Genomic DNA, 14,048 nt, shown 5'->3' with positions numbered 1-14,048 from the left:
CACACAGTCTTCTAACTCTGTGCAATAGAAAAACAGTGAGTGAGACACTGAAATGATTCCATTCCAACAGAAGGCAGCTCGCTCACATATCGGAACTCCCATCTGTCTCTCACATGAAGATTGTTCAGGTAGCTCCAAGTCTCAGGTGTGTGTATTTGTTATTATTGCTGCAAATTGTGGTAAATTCAGACTGAATGACAGGCCCTACATTAGTCACATGACAGTCACATGACAGTCAGCTGTTTCATATTGGTGCTCTGTGGTCACACGCTGTGCTGTTTAAAGTCGATATAGTTTAAATATTGCTCACCGATTTACAAAGACTTAAAGACACACACACACCTTAGACTGTTCTTTGGGGAACAGGTTGTTATGATGTTCAAGTTGGTATGATGTTTAAGTTCCCAAATAACTGAATAAATGTTTCTTTAAAATGAAATGTGGAACAGCACCCCCTGCCTGTAGGAGGCGTCTGCAGCTGTAGTCTGTCATTCACTTCCTGCTCAAAGACCAACAGAGCCAAGAGGGAGACAGGAAATACCAAACGTTACTGAGCATGTCCAACAGCATTCTGCAGGCTATGGTTACACACACACACACACACACACACACACACACACACACACACACACACGCAGAGTTATCTGTGTTGTTGTTCCAGCAGGGTGTGATGATGTTGTGTCACACCGATAGAGAAAAGTCCTTCTGCTTTTAATGCATCTGTGGGTGTGTGCCCTCTGATAGTGTTAGTGTGAGCTGATTTATGTATTTTGTTCTCTGAGTCACTCAGACTTTCCTTTCCTTCCTTAAAGGTGTAAAAAAAAAAAAGTTTTTCAGATAAACGGGATTCGATTGTGGACAAAGGAAAGCCTTTGAGAAGCTCAGTCAGCTTGATAAAATCTCCTTTTTCCTTTTCTGCAGCTGAATGTTTTCCGGGGAAGTTTATGAAATATTCTGGATTCACAGGCTGAAGATTTGTGCTGGAAAACTGCTTGTTGTCGATGTGAACACAAAATCAGAATGTCATCTGCATATAAACAGACTTTTTTGATCCGTGTTAGATGTAACGAATCAGGTCCTCATACTGCTGTGAACTCCGGCCTTATGCATTAACAGTGAGGTTTCACTGCCACCATTAGGGCCAGAACACGATCAAACAGTGTGGGGACTTAAGAACTTCTCTGGATGTCAGGTTTAATGAAGACCTCTTAGTTAGGCAGGCATTCAAATGACATAATCTTTTATGGATGGAAAACCAACATGCCAAAAAAACAGACACACTGGCAGCTAGGAAACCGACTTGAACTCTGGAAAATTACAAAACAGGAGGTACGATAAGCAGGAAACAAGATGATGTGACAATGGACTAAGGCAAACTGAGGGAATAAATACAAGAGCTGATGAGGGCCAAGGAGAGACACCTGGGAATACACACAGCTAAATCTAACAACGGGACAGGAGCTAAAGAATAACAAAGTCTGGACAGACGTCAGATTTAATCTATCATGAATTATGTTTATTACTATTAGTCATAATGGGTTTTTTACTTAAAATGGTCACTGTGAATGTAAAGTGATGTAAAGTGGTCTCTGATGCCATCTTGTGGTGACTCAAAACATTACTGTCTGTCAGTCTGTGTGTGGCGCCGGCTATCACCAGAACAAGAGGCTGAATGACATGTCACTGATGGACACACAAACATTCACACAAACACACAAACACATGCACACATTGACAAACAAAGACATATAAATGCACACACACACTTTCAGGTTAAATCAGAGGACGCAGCTACAGCAGCTCTCACTGTAAGCCTGGTTTTGTGCCATCATCAGATTTTCTGTGGTTACATTTTACCTATTGTGCTTTCATGTGTTTGTATGTTCATGAATGTGCATGTGTGTGTGTGTGTTTTGTGTTTCCACAGCAGTGGCACTTTTAATGAGAGTTAATGTTTTGAGCTGAATGTTAACGAAGCGTTAAATGTGTTTGTTCTGATTGATGTTAGTGAAAGTTATTACATTTATTTTAAATCTGTTATTTTTACATGCGATGAAACAACATTTTAACACAGGTGTTACTTAGTGTTTGAGGTAATAATGAATTCTTTGGACTGATTCAAAGTGTGTGTGAGCGTCTCTATTAAGCTTCCTGTAGCCTAATATTTGTGGGAACCAGCAGAGTCACTGAGCTGACAGACGAGCTGGGAGACATGCAGTTTCTCTGCTGAGTCTACTGTAAAATGTAGTCAATCATCAGTGTGATCAATAGTGATGATTATATTCACTGAAAGAAGTTTTTATAACATGCTACATGTCGGAGTCACGGTGGATGAGTTTATATCCAGCTAAAATACAAAACAATGTAGGGGTTCAATGAGAGGTGAAGAGGGTATGAAAGAAAATCATGTAGAAACACTGAAAGGAAGTGTGTGTGTGTGTGTGTGTGTGTGTGTGTGTGTTGGAATGAGCCAGGTCATCGTACTCACTGTAATTTTACACCCAAGGGTTAAATTGATGACTCCCAACAGCTGCTGGTGCCATAGTAACGCAAGGGTGGGGTCAACACCAGCAACACTGAAAACATGAAAGCTCAAATTCAAATTTCAAATTCAAATTCAAATTGTATTTGTCACGTACACAGTCATACACAGTACGATATGCAGTGAAATGCTTGGACAACTGCTTGTGACCTAAAGAAAACAAAAAAGGAAAAGGCTATGAATAAGATAGGAAATAAATATGAAAAATTAAAAAGGGAAATAAATATGAAAAATTAAAAAGGGTAAATTTTACTAGGAAGGAATAAAATATAAATTAAGGTTAAAAAGGAAATAACTGTACAACACAAATTAGAATGAAGGGTAAATTTAACTGGGAAAGAATAAGATAAAATATATAAATTAAAGTTGAAAATAAAATAACTGTACAACAAAATACACAATACACAATATAGAACTATATAAGAATGTATGAAGAAATATAAATAAATATATACACAATAACAGCAGCTGTACAAGTATTAACTGGAAATGAAGAATATAATGTCCAGTGTTGTGCAATCCACATTATGTCTTCTGCAGTGCAAATATGCTTAAAGTGATTTAAGTGATGAAGTGAAAACAATGTCCAGAATGTCCAGTGTGTGTGTAAGAACTATATGTGTGGGTCAGTACTGTGTGGTGGTGTGATTGAGAGACCGTATCGCCTGCGGGAAGAAGCTCCTCCTCAGTCTCTCTGTGTTGGTCTTCAGGGAGCGGAATCGCTTTCCTGACCTCAACAGAGAGAACAGTCTGTTGTTGGGATGGCTGAGGTCCTTCACGATCTTCCTGGCCTTGGTCCAGCACCGCCTGCTGTAGACTGAGTGCAGGTCAGGGAGCTCGGAGCAGATGGTGCGCTCAGCTGATCGCACAACCCTCTGTAGAGCTCGTCTGTCCTGCATGGTGCTGTTCCCGAACCAGGTTAAGATGTTTCCCGCCAGGATGCTCTCTATGGTGCACGAGTAAAAGTTCCTGAGCACCTTGGAGGGCAGTTGGAAGTCTCTCAAGCGTCTGAGGTGGTAGAGACGCTGACGGGCCTTTTTCACCACGGTGTTGATGTGACAGGACCATGACAGGTCCTGCGTGATGTGAACTCCGAGGTATTTGAAGCTGTCCACTCTCTCCACTGGGCACTCGTTGATGACAGGGGTCTGGTAGTTCCTCTCCTGCTTAGTGCTGAAGTCCACTATCAACTCCTTTGTCTTACTGACGTTTAGAAGGAGGTTGTTCCTCTGGCACCAGTTCTCCAGATTCCTAATCTCCTTCAGGTAGGTCGTCTCGTTGTTATCAGAGATCAGGCCCACCACGACGGTGTCGTCAGCAAACTTGATGATGGTGGTGGAGCTGGTAGTGGCCACACAGTCATATGTGTACAAAGAGTACAGCAGGGGGCTCAGAACACACCCCTGGGGGGCTCCAGTGCTGAGAGTGGTGGAGGCTGAGACATGTCCGCCCATCCTTACTGCCTGTGGTCTGCCAGTTAGGAAGTTGGAGATCCACTGACACATAGATGAGCTGAGTCCCAGATGCTCCAGCTTGGTGGTGAGTGTGGAGGGAATTATGGTATTAAATGCAGAGCTGTAGTCTATGAAGAGCATTTTAACATAATTCCCCCTTCTAGTGTCCAAGTGAGCGAGTGATGTGTGGAGGAGATGAGAGATGGCATCGTCTGTGGAACAATTTGGACGGTAAGCGAACTGTAGTGGGTCCAGTGTGTCTGGTAGTGAAGAAATGATGAAGTCTCTGACCAGGCGTTCAAAGCACTTCATCACTACTGAGGTGAGGGCTACAGGGCGATAGTCATTGAGAGAAGCAGGGTGGGGTTTCTTCGGGACAGGAACAATGATGGACTCTTTGAAGCATGTGGGGATCACCGACTGAGATAAAGAGATGTTGAATATCTCAGTGAACACAGGAGCTAGCTGGTATGCGCAGTCTCTGAGGATACGACCTGGGATGCCGTCTGGTCCTGCTGCTTTCCTGGTGTTCACTCTTTTGAAGGCTCTCCTTACTTCATGCTCGGAGATGACGAGCACGTTTCCGGTGCTGGCAGTATCTTCCTGTCTGCAGCCGTTAGCGCCGCTAACACTAGCATTGTTGGAGTCCTTAGCTGCAGCCTCGAAGCGAGCATAGAAAGTGTTCAGCTCGTCTGCCAGAGTCACGGCCGCGTTCGTCATACCGGTTGTTGGTGCTTTATAGTCCGTTATTGTCCTTAGTCCCCGCCACAGGCTCCTAGAGTCACTCTGTTGGAGTTGTGACTCTAGTTTCCTCCCGTAGCGCTGCTTCGCCTCTTTCACCGCCCTCCGCACATTATATGACGCGGCTTTGTACGGGTCCATGTCCCCCGTCGTGAGTCCCGTGTTGTAGGCAGCGGTGCGGGATCTCAGAGCGTCGCGGATGGTTTTATCCACCCATGGCTTCTGGTTGGGAAACGTTGTGATAGTCTTTGTCTCCACGGTATCATCCGCTAGTTTCCCGATGAATCCCACAACCGCTTCCGTAAACACGTTGACATCATCAAGTGAAGTATAGTGAGATACTGCATTCTGATTTAATGTTGTAGTTTTGATTCAGCTTTACTTATGACTACCACATGATGGCAGGAAGCTCCGGCCCAAGGTAAAGACTCTAAAATATGAGAGAAAGTGTTGAGCCCATCGCGGTGAACAACATTTAAACGCTCCAGGAAGGTAGAACGTACTTTTAATAGTCACGTCATTTAAGATTACCAGTGAACTTTCTGATTGATTCTCGTAATTATTCACACTTTATTCACAGTCACATTTTTCTTGTGGTTCTTGTTTGACTTAGTTCGCTTTTAGTTAGTTTCACCGTGACATCATGGTGCTCCTTTCTAATGAAGGGCTTAAATCCCCTGCATTTTCTTTCCCTACAGGTGACAGGTGAACTAGGGAAGTTCAGGAGATTCTGCATGATGCCAACATGGCACCTCTTTTGCCCCCTATTGGTTCAGAGATTTTTAAACGATTCACACCAGCATCACTGGAGGAAATCCAACAGCGCCATGAAGCTGAAGAAAAGGAATGTCAAATAAGAAAGGAGAACAACATTGAGGTATATAATATACTGACTGATCAGCTAAGGATAAGTAATCAGGACTCTGAAAACATATAATCCATACTCTGGCTGTGTCACAGATTGCAGAGGAAGATCTTCCTAAACCAGCCAGTGACCTGGAGGCCGGAAAACCTCTTCCCCTTATATATGGAGACCCACCTCCTGAGTTTCTCAACACCCCACTGGAGGAGTTGGATCCTTTCTACCAGTCAAAGAAGGTGTTTTTGTTTAAAGAAATATATGTTTGAACATAAGGATGTCCATAAGTGTACAACACATTTCTGTAATTGTATTATCATATCTACGGCCATATGTTCTGAGCCCTCAGGTGAAGAGAGGAGCTGAACTGCCAACTGATCACCAATTGGTGGTGAGTTGGATCAGGTAGCAGGGGCAGATGCCAGACACACCTGGCACACCCAAATATATCATGGGGGTGTGCTGGAAATGTTCTACACCTTCATTGATTAGGCTGCTGCAAGGAGATGCAGCTGCAAAGCGGTTGATACCTCTCGTGATCCCTAATCAACATTGTGGACACCAGAGGGGAATAGAGCCACTGGGCCATTGGGCTTGGTTAGCCTGTGGGACTCCACAGGCAGCTGACAGGTACCGACAGGCCAAGGGGAACTCAGGCTATAGTTGAAGCAAAATCTCACAAGGGGAAAGAAGTGCTCGAATTAAACTGTTTATAGCAGGGTGGGTTGTTGCTTACTTCAGCTGAGTTGGTCATAGAAAGGAATACTTTGAGGGCATCCTGAATCCTATTGGCATAGCTTCTGTAGAGCTAGCAGAGTCTGAGAACAAGGGAAGGAATTGGGCTTAGTTAGCCTATTACTAGAGGTGAGTCACTGACACAGTTAAGCAGTTCCTTGGAGGCCTAACTCCTAGGGTGGATTAGGTTCACCATGAGTTTCTAAAAGCCCTGGATGTTGTAGGGCAGTCACGCTAATGGTAAAAACACAGCCCTTTTCTGCGGTGCCGGGGTGCCACGTTCCCAGCCACCATCGATGAGTTGGAGGCCCCGGGAGAATTGGTGGGGGCACGGGTGATGTCGTCAGTAAGTCGGGAACTATCGCCTGGATGCTGAAGCTCCTGGTAGCCAGGAGAATGCGATCTGCTTCTTCTGCAAGTGAGTGGTAAACCCTCGCAGCCAGCAGTGCTCTCACTGTCAACGTAAATGAAGACAGAAAACCAAACAGCAGTGACTGAAGTTGGAGGACGAATGCAATTTTTTTTCCACACAAAGAGGGTTCCCGATGGTTAGGAACAAATGTAATCACATGGCAGGATGCTGTTAATGGACCAATTTTCAGTCAGGAGAACAACTGCAATAGAAGGTTAGTCATTAACATACTGCTGCATGGGCTGGGCTGTAGTTACATTGTAAGGTTTTAAAAACTGAGCTTAAAAAATGAATAGTAATGGTAAAATCCGAGAGAGGCCGACAGTGATCACTGACTGTTTCAGATTAAATAAAACAAGATACAAAGAGAACACGCTAAAAACACAACAGCCTTAATAAATGCAGAGTAGTTTGGACCCAGAAGCAGGATTCATCAGGTCATCACTTAATGATCGGATATTCCACCTGCTGTGAATGGTTTAATGCAGTACAGTTGTTATTATTATCACTCGTCACATCCTGTTTATGACAGTTAAAATAAATAACATTCATAAGAAAATTGTCTGTGTAAACTGTATGTGGTGTTTATTAGGCCAATACTACTGTACTTTAATGTAATTGATAAGGATAGTACTCCAAGAGCCATATATTTTATGAGGTGGTACTCATTGTGAAAAGCTTGAGTAGTAAGGCATTCCTAGTTGACACACCTGCAGCACAATGTGGAGCTCTGGGATGGTTCCTCTGGATTGGCAGACTGGGAAGGTGGTCCCCATCATTATGAAAGAGAACTGGAGGGTGGATGCTCCACCTATACAGCGTCTTGAGTTTTCCTGGAATTGTTTATGTCAGGGTACCAGAGACAAGAGTTCATTTGTTACTAGAACACTGGATTCAGGAGGAGCAGTTTTTGTCATGGTTGAAACAATGGACCAGTTCTTTATCCTCTCGAGGATATTTGAGGTTGTGTGGGACTTTACCCAACCAGTCTACATGTTATCATTTGATACTGATGGTGAGAAACACCATACCACCTGTCTGCCTGTCACCTGTGTCTCACCTGTCTGTCTCTCTGCAGACCTTCATTGTGCTCAGTAAAGGAAACGTGATCTACAGGTTTAATGCTGAGCCCGCCTGTTACCTGCTGAGTCCATTCAACCCACTCAGGATCTTAGCCATCAAGGTCCTCATTCATTCATATCCTTTACGATAGTTTACACCCTACCTGCATAATGTCACAGTATGCCTTTATGACAACAGGATGACATTTTTTTTCTTACAAATAAAACTTTATTCAGTCTGTTCATTATGGTAACGATTCTGACCAACTGTGCGTTTATGACGATGAGTGACCCACCAGCATGGAGCAAGACAGTCGAGTGAGTCCATGCACGCGCGCGCACACACACACACACACGATCTCTCTAAAGTGACATCACGTTTCAGGTTATTGTGTGGGGTTTTTTTCATGTTTTGTGGCTGTCTGAGACCCTGGAGTATAATCGTGGGTGGGTCTCTGCAGATGTCTCTATGACACCACGTGACATGTTTATCAGTGAGCACAGAGATTCTCAGAAAGCTGAGAGAAAGATCCTGCAACAGCTGGAAAAAGTGCTCTGAGGGAAATGTTTTGGAAAAAACCCTTGGACTACCCACGTTCCCTCTTTTGACTTCTTGTATTCCAGCAGCAATTCTTAGTCTCAGCAGCTTTGGTCATTTGGTTTTTTAGTTCGCCCCAGGCACGTGGTTACAGTACCATAAAAACAATAATCAAACATTAAACTAACTGAATCAAAGTTTCTTTGATTTAAATCATAATTAAGTGTCACAGCTCTCCTTTACTTTCCTCGTTTCACTCTGCAACCTGATTTCTGCTGGAAGAATATATGTAAACTCTCATTTCCCTCCATGAAATGTGATAAGAAAAAAATCCTGATCATATTGTAAAACTTCAGCAGAGGAAATCCTGTTTAATCGTGAAAGTAAGAGCATGCATATATGTGAAGGCAACTCTTAGTTTGCTACAAAGCACAAGGACTGGGTGCTGAAGGTCACTTGGTCTGATGAGTACAGGTTTACCTTGTTCCAGAGTGATGGAGACATGAGAATAAGAAAACAAGTGGGTGACGTGATGCATCCATCATGTACACAATATCACTAGTACCTGCTATACAAGCCAACCTGATCAGCTGAGTGAGATGGTCAGGTGATGAGAGGTGAAATGTCCTCACAAAACTGTCACTTTCTTTCCAAACTCCACCATGACCTGGATGACCGATACCTACACAGACATATGTAATGGTCAGAAATCCAGTGTTAAGTCCAGTTGGGGATTTTGCTGTGCTGCTATAATACCCTGCTGATATGAGTTTTATGTTTTTTATTTTCTCTGTTTCCTTGTTGAACAGATATGTGTTCACAGGCATCTACACATTTGAAGCATCTATCAAAGTTTTGTCTCGAGGATTCTGCATCGGAGACTTCACCTTCCTCAGAGACCCGTGGAATTGGCTGGACTTCATGGTCATCAGCATGGCGTAATAATCAATCATACACTTGATGTATTAATCAGACAGCATACGGTTCATAAAATAACTGGCTTTGTAAACGGTGCTTTTTCATTAAGATGTAATTTTATTTCATTTTATTTGGCAAAATGAAAAAAAGAAGCCTCAGAAGCAGCTTTAACTGTAAAAGCAAAATATTTTATTTTAGATGGAAGCTATTTATATTCCATCTTCATAGTTAAATTTCAAACAACATTTAGTAATTAAAGGAAGATGATGCAAGTGACGATGATTAGAATGATTACAAAGGTGAAAAAAATTATGAAAATAGTGACGATGATAAGAGATGAAGGTGTTGATGATGTGTCTATTCCAGATATTTGACGGAATTTGTGGATTTGGGAAATGTGTCGGCATTGAGGACATTCCGAGTTCTTCGAGCTCTTAAAACGATTACCGTCATCCCTGGTCAGTGTGTGTGTGCATGACTGGATTTTGGATGCTAAGTGCACCTAAAAAACAAAAAACGTGTTTAACCACCAAACAAACTTCAGCGATTTTCGTCTCCCTGTAGTGATGACTTTGATGTTTGTGATTAGACTTTAACACCCATCCAATCCGCAGGTCTGAAAACAATTGTTGGAGCTCTCATCCAATCAGTGAAGAAGCTTGCTGATGTCATGATTCTGACAGTTTTCTGCCTCAGTGTCTTCGCTCTGATTGGTCTTCAGCTCTTCATGGGAAACCTGAGGCAAAAATGTGTCCTGATGCCACCACCATTTCTTAGCAACCACACGTCAGACAGTAATCTTAACACCAGTTTCTATGGCAATGACACTTACAGCAACAACACGGGAAGCAGTAACTTTGACTTCTACGAGTACATCAACAACCCAGGTAGGAATACTTTAAGGGTTAGGATTAAGCTTCTCTGAAGAACATAGCTGTAACCCCAGTCTGTCTGTCACAGAGAACCATTACTACTATCCTGGTCATGCTGATGCTCTGCTGTGTGGAAACAGCTCTGATGCTGGGTATGTCAACATAATGATACAAATAATAGTAAATGGCAATAATAGTAACGTTAACATGAGCACAGATGATGACAACAATGTGTCCAGGGTCTGTCCGGATGGTTACGTCTGTATGAAGGCAGGGAGAAACCCAAACTACGGCTACACCAGCTACGACACTTTCGGTTGGGCGTTCCTGGCTCTTTTCAGACTCATGACTCAGGACTTCTGGGAAAATCTGTTCCAGCTGGTCAGTAACTCGCCGGTCCACTATAGGCTGTTTCCACAAACTGTAAAAATGGACACATCCTCCATGTAGAAAAAGCTGCATACTTTCCAATCAATCAGGAGCCATTTGGTCTCTGCGAGAAAGTAAACCGACTACTTAACTGGCTTTTGAGTTCACTAAACTCTTTCCTAATGAAAACTGATGTTTGGATAGAAGCAGTTCACACCAATTATCTCAAGTCACTTGAAAATCGACACCCTACAATATTAGAGAGCACTCTAACAGCAAAATGCTCTATTAGGATGGTGTTATGGCATTTAAGATAAGATGGGACCTGATTGTTTAAGACCTTGTATGTGAGGAGCAGGATTTTAAATTCATAATAAATTTAACCCTCTCAGGCTCAAATTAAACTTTTTGTTGCTAATGCACAACCAAGTCCTGCAGTGGTACTTCTGAGTAAAAAAACTCATAAAATATGAATGTGGGGTAATCAGGTTGTTAGTTTTTAACTGTTGCAAATCGGCAACGCCTGCCTTGAGAGGGTAAACAGGGAGCTAATGAAGAGAAGCCAGTATGGGGGAAATCAGCTCTCTTTATCAATATAATGTGTCTGTCTGTGGGTGTGTGTTTATTGTAGGTTTATTCATTTGTAAGGAACCCCATTAGCCTCCACAACAGTGGTTTCATGTCTTCCTGGGGCCCAAACCATCGAATACAATCAAATTTAAATTTGTGTGTGTGTGTGTGTGTGTGTGTGTGTGTGTGTGTGTGTGTGTGTGTGTGTGTGTGTGTGCGTGTCAGCCTGTATGTACACAAACCTCTGCATCCAATTCTTGTTTTTTAAAGTGATTCATGATGTGTGACATACAATCCTTCACTGCAGTTCACCGATACCATCAAAAGCCCTAAAATACTACGAGATTCATGCTCATGATGAGTGGATGGAAACTTCTGGCCGATGACTACTCTACTGATGATGATTTAAAATATTACGTAGCTCCATCAGACCTGTCGTGACTGATTTTCACTTCAGTTCACGTGTAATTTGGCATACTTCAGGCTTTTCACTCTGTTTCCCACAACATTGGTTTGTCCCTTGAGTAAAGAGCTTTGATTTATAGGTCAGAGTTCAGAGGCTCAATACACACAAGAAAAAAATTTCATTTGAAAATGGTCAGGGACAAGGACTGGATTAAAAATGGATGAAAAAACATCCAATGTAAAAAGAAAAACTTTGAAAAAGCTTGAAAAAACGTGAAAAACTATTGGTCAAGAGAATTTTTTAAATTACAAGACAATCTGGCTCCTTGGAAGAAACATATGGAGAACTGAGGGATGGCATTTGGACATTACATCCATTTTTGAGATACAGTCTGTTTCGTGACTTCCCATGATGCACTGCCATGTTACGTTTCATTCGGTTTCTAACTTTCTCAGAATTTAGGATGAAAAATATTTGTGTGACGTTTGAAATATTTGACAGCTTGAAACAGCATAACTGTAGATATAAACATCATAAAGAGAACAAATACACCTGTGTGACGTCAGCACAGAGAAGGGCCATTTACCATTTTACCAAATAAACACAAAATAAATGAGTGCAGAATTAAATGAGAACATAAACAGGGCAACAGTGTCATACATCTTATATATTATGAGACAAACCAAGAGCCAAAGCACATACAGCAGTTCCGCCCACCTGTCCTTCTTTTGTTTCTATGCAGACGTTGCGAGCCGCCGGTAAAACCTACATGATCTTCTTTGTGGTCGTCATCTTCCTCGGGTCATTTTACCTCATTAACCTCATCCTGGCTGTGGTCGCCATGGCGTACGCCGAGCAGAATCAAGCCACCATCGCTGAAGCCAAACAGAAGGAGGAGGAGTACGCTCAGATCCTGGAGGCGCTGAAGAGGAGAGAAGAGGAGGTCTGATCACAGGCATGAAAACTTGCACAGGATCATTTAAACACAGCTGAATCTTTGTTTTATTACAGCAGGCAACCAGGACGGCAGAGCTGTTAGAGGATGCAGACCCAACACTGCAGAAGAAAAATTCATCTACAGATTTAAACAGCCACAAGCTAGAGCACGATGCAATGGAAGGTACATACACCTGTGTCATGTTACCTCTAACACAGAGCCTGTGGGATGTCCTATCATTATGACCAACCAGGTCAAACTGTTCAGAGGTAGACGTCGAGCACCTTGCGGGAAAAACGCAGCTGGTCGTTTTCATTTGAATGGTCCCTATGTAAAGTCTCTTTAAAAGCATTTTGAAGTCTCTGGTAAAATCTCTGTGCTATACTAACAGTGTTCAGTGGCTCTGTGGTGTAGTGGTTAACACCTGGCCTTATACGTGAAAGATCTTTGGCTTGAAAGTGAAAGGAGGCACGAAATCCATCCTCAGTGAGTCCCAAGTTAGCATAAACTCAGATAAACATGAGGGTTCAATCATCCATCTGTCTCAAATCACAGCTGCTGCAGCTGAAAATACCAACCTACAGTGTCCAAATAGCATCATCTCCAATGTTCATAAATGTCTATAGTCATTGTTCAGCTGCTTTCAAATACATTTGGTCTAAAATGTTTATAGGCACATTAATGAGCTCAAATCAATTGCAGCTTTCATGTATTTCCCACAAACAGCAGAAACATGTTAAACCAAAGGTTGAATTTAACTTTGAGCTACTGCTATGCAGCAGAAGGTGAAATGAACAAAGACTCCAGAGGAGAGATTTAAACCACAGTGGTAATGAGTAATAGCTACAGCAAGAACAAGGGAGATGAAAATTAACCTTCTTCACCTGGAGATAGAAATTCAGTCTAAATTTTTAAACAATCTCGCTTGACTTCTGATCTCTGGCTTGTGACAGTATGCAGGGCAAAAGCATAACACAAACAGAAAGCCTTTACTGTACTTATAACCTCTGTGAAGCTCTTTGTCTTACAATGAACACTGCATAAATCCCATTTAATTGGTCTGTGACATTTGTATGTGATATGTGCACATCTGGACCTTTAGAGAAAATCTCAATAAAGCTCATGCTTCACCAATCAGCTGTGACTTTCAGAATTTGAGGATGACCAGAGGCCGTGTCCTCCATGTTGGTATGTGTTCGCTGACATCTTCCTGAAGTGGAACTGTTGTGGCTGTTGGCGATGGCTCAAGCAGTGGCTCTTCATCATTGTTATGGATCCGTTTGTGGACCTCACCATCACCATCTGCATCGTCCTCAACACTGTCTTCATGGCTATGGAGCATTATCCAATGACAGAGGAGTTTGAGGAGCTGCTGAGTGTTGGGAATCTGGTCAGTGATAGAGTCATACAATGTGATCCTGATTAGATGCATTCAGCTCACATGAATGTTACACTCTGTTAAACACAGTAAAGATCTTAACATATTTGGATGTCTGACCCCTCACCTCTAAACCCCCAGGTCTTCACAGGTATCTTTACAGCTGAAATGGTCCTTAAGCTTCTGGCCATGGACCCGTATTACTACTTCCAGGTCAGACTTTGCTTTTGTTTACTGATGATTCACAACTGTTCCT

At 42.5% G+C, this 14,048-nt stretch overlaps 1 protein-coding gene across 4 annotated transcripts in view; it reads left to right on the top strand.

Annotated features, from left to right (window-relative positions):
* scn4ab (sodium channel, voltage-gated, type IV, alpha, b) overlaps positions 1–14,048 on the top strand; it is a 48,177-nt gene that overhangs the window by 18,040 nt on the left and 16,089 nt on the right. For 2 of the 4 annotated variants that reach the window (XM_040045326.1, XM_040045327.1), the window contains exons 2-14: positions 5,436–5,614; positions 5,698–5,835; positions 7,822–7,940; positions 8,033–8,122; positions 9,152–9,280; positions 9,627–9,718; positions 9,875–10,147; positions 10,221–10,284; positions 10,372–10,513; positions 12,220–12,420; positions 12,489–12,597; positions 13,566–13,804; positions 13,934–14,005. In XM_040045326.1, the coding sequence (XP_039901260.1) occupies positions 5,483–5,614; positions 5,698–5,835; positions 7,822–7,940; positions 8,033–8,122; positions 9,152–9,280; positions 9,627–9,718; positions 9,875–10,147; positions 10,221–10,284; positions 10,372–10,513; positions 12,220–12,420; positions 12,489–12,597; positions 13,566–13,804; positions 13,934–14,005 (1,800 nt within the window). In that variant the 5' untranslated portion in view covers positions 5,436–5,482. Of the gene's footprint in view, positions 1–5,435; positions 5,615–5,697; positions 7,941–8,032; positions 8,123–9,151; positions 9,281–9,626; positions 9,719–9,874; positions 10,148–10,220; positions 10,285–10,371; positions 10,514–12,219; positions 12,421–12,488; positions 12,598–13,565; positions 13,805–13,933; positions 14,006–14,048 lie in introns of those variants that run through there. The other 2 variants (XM_040045325.1, XM_040045324.1) reach the window with 2 other exon arrangements.

The sequence above is a fragment of the Simochromis diagramma genome, unplaced genomic scaffold (assembly GCF_900408965.1).
Source record: "Simochromis diagramma unplaced genomic scaffold, fSimDia1.1 OVJJ01000055.1, whole genome shotgun sequence".
NCBI classification, from domain to species: Eukaryota; Metazoa; Chordata; class Actinopteri; order Cichliformes; family Cichlidae; genus Simochromis; species Simochromis diagramma.
This window is presented reverse-complemented; position numbering and strand designations above follow the sequence as displayed.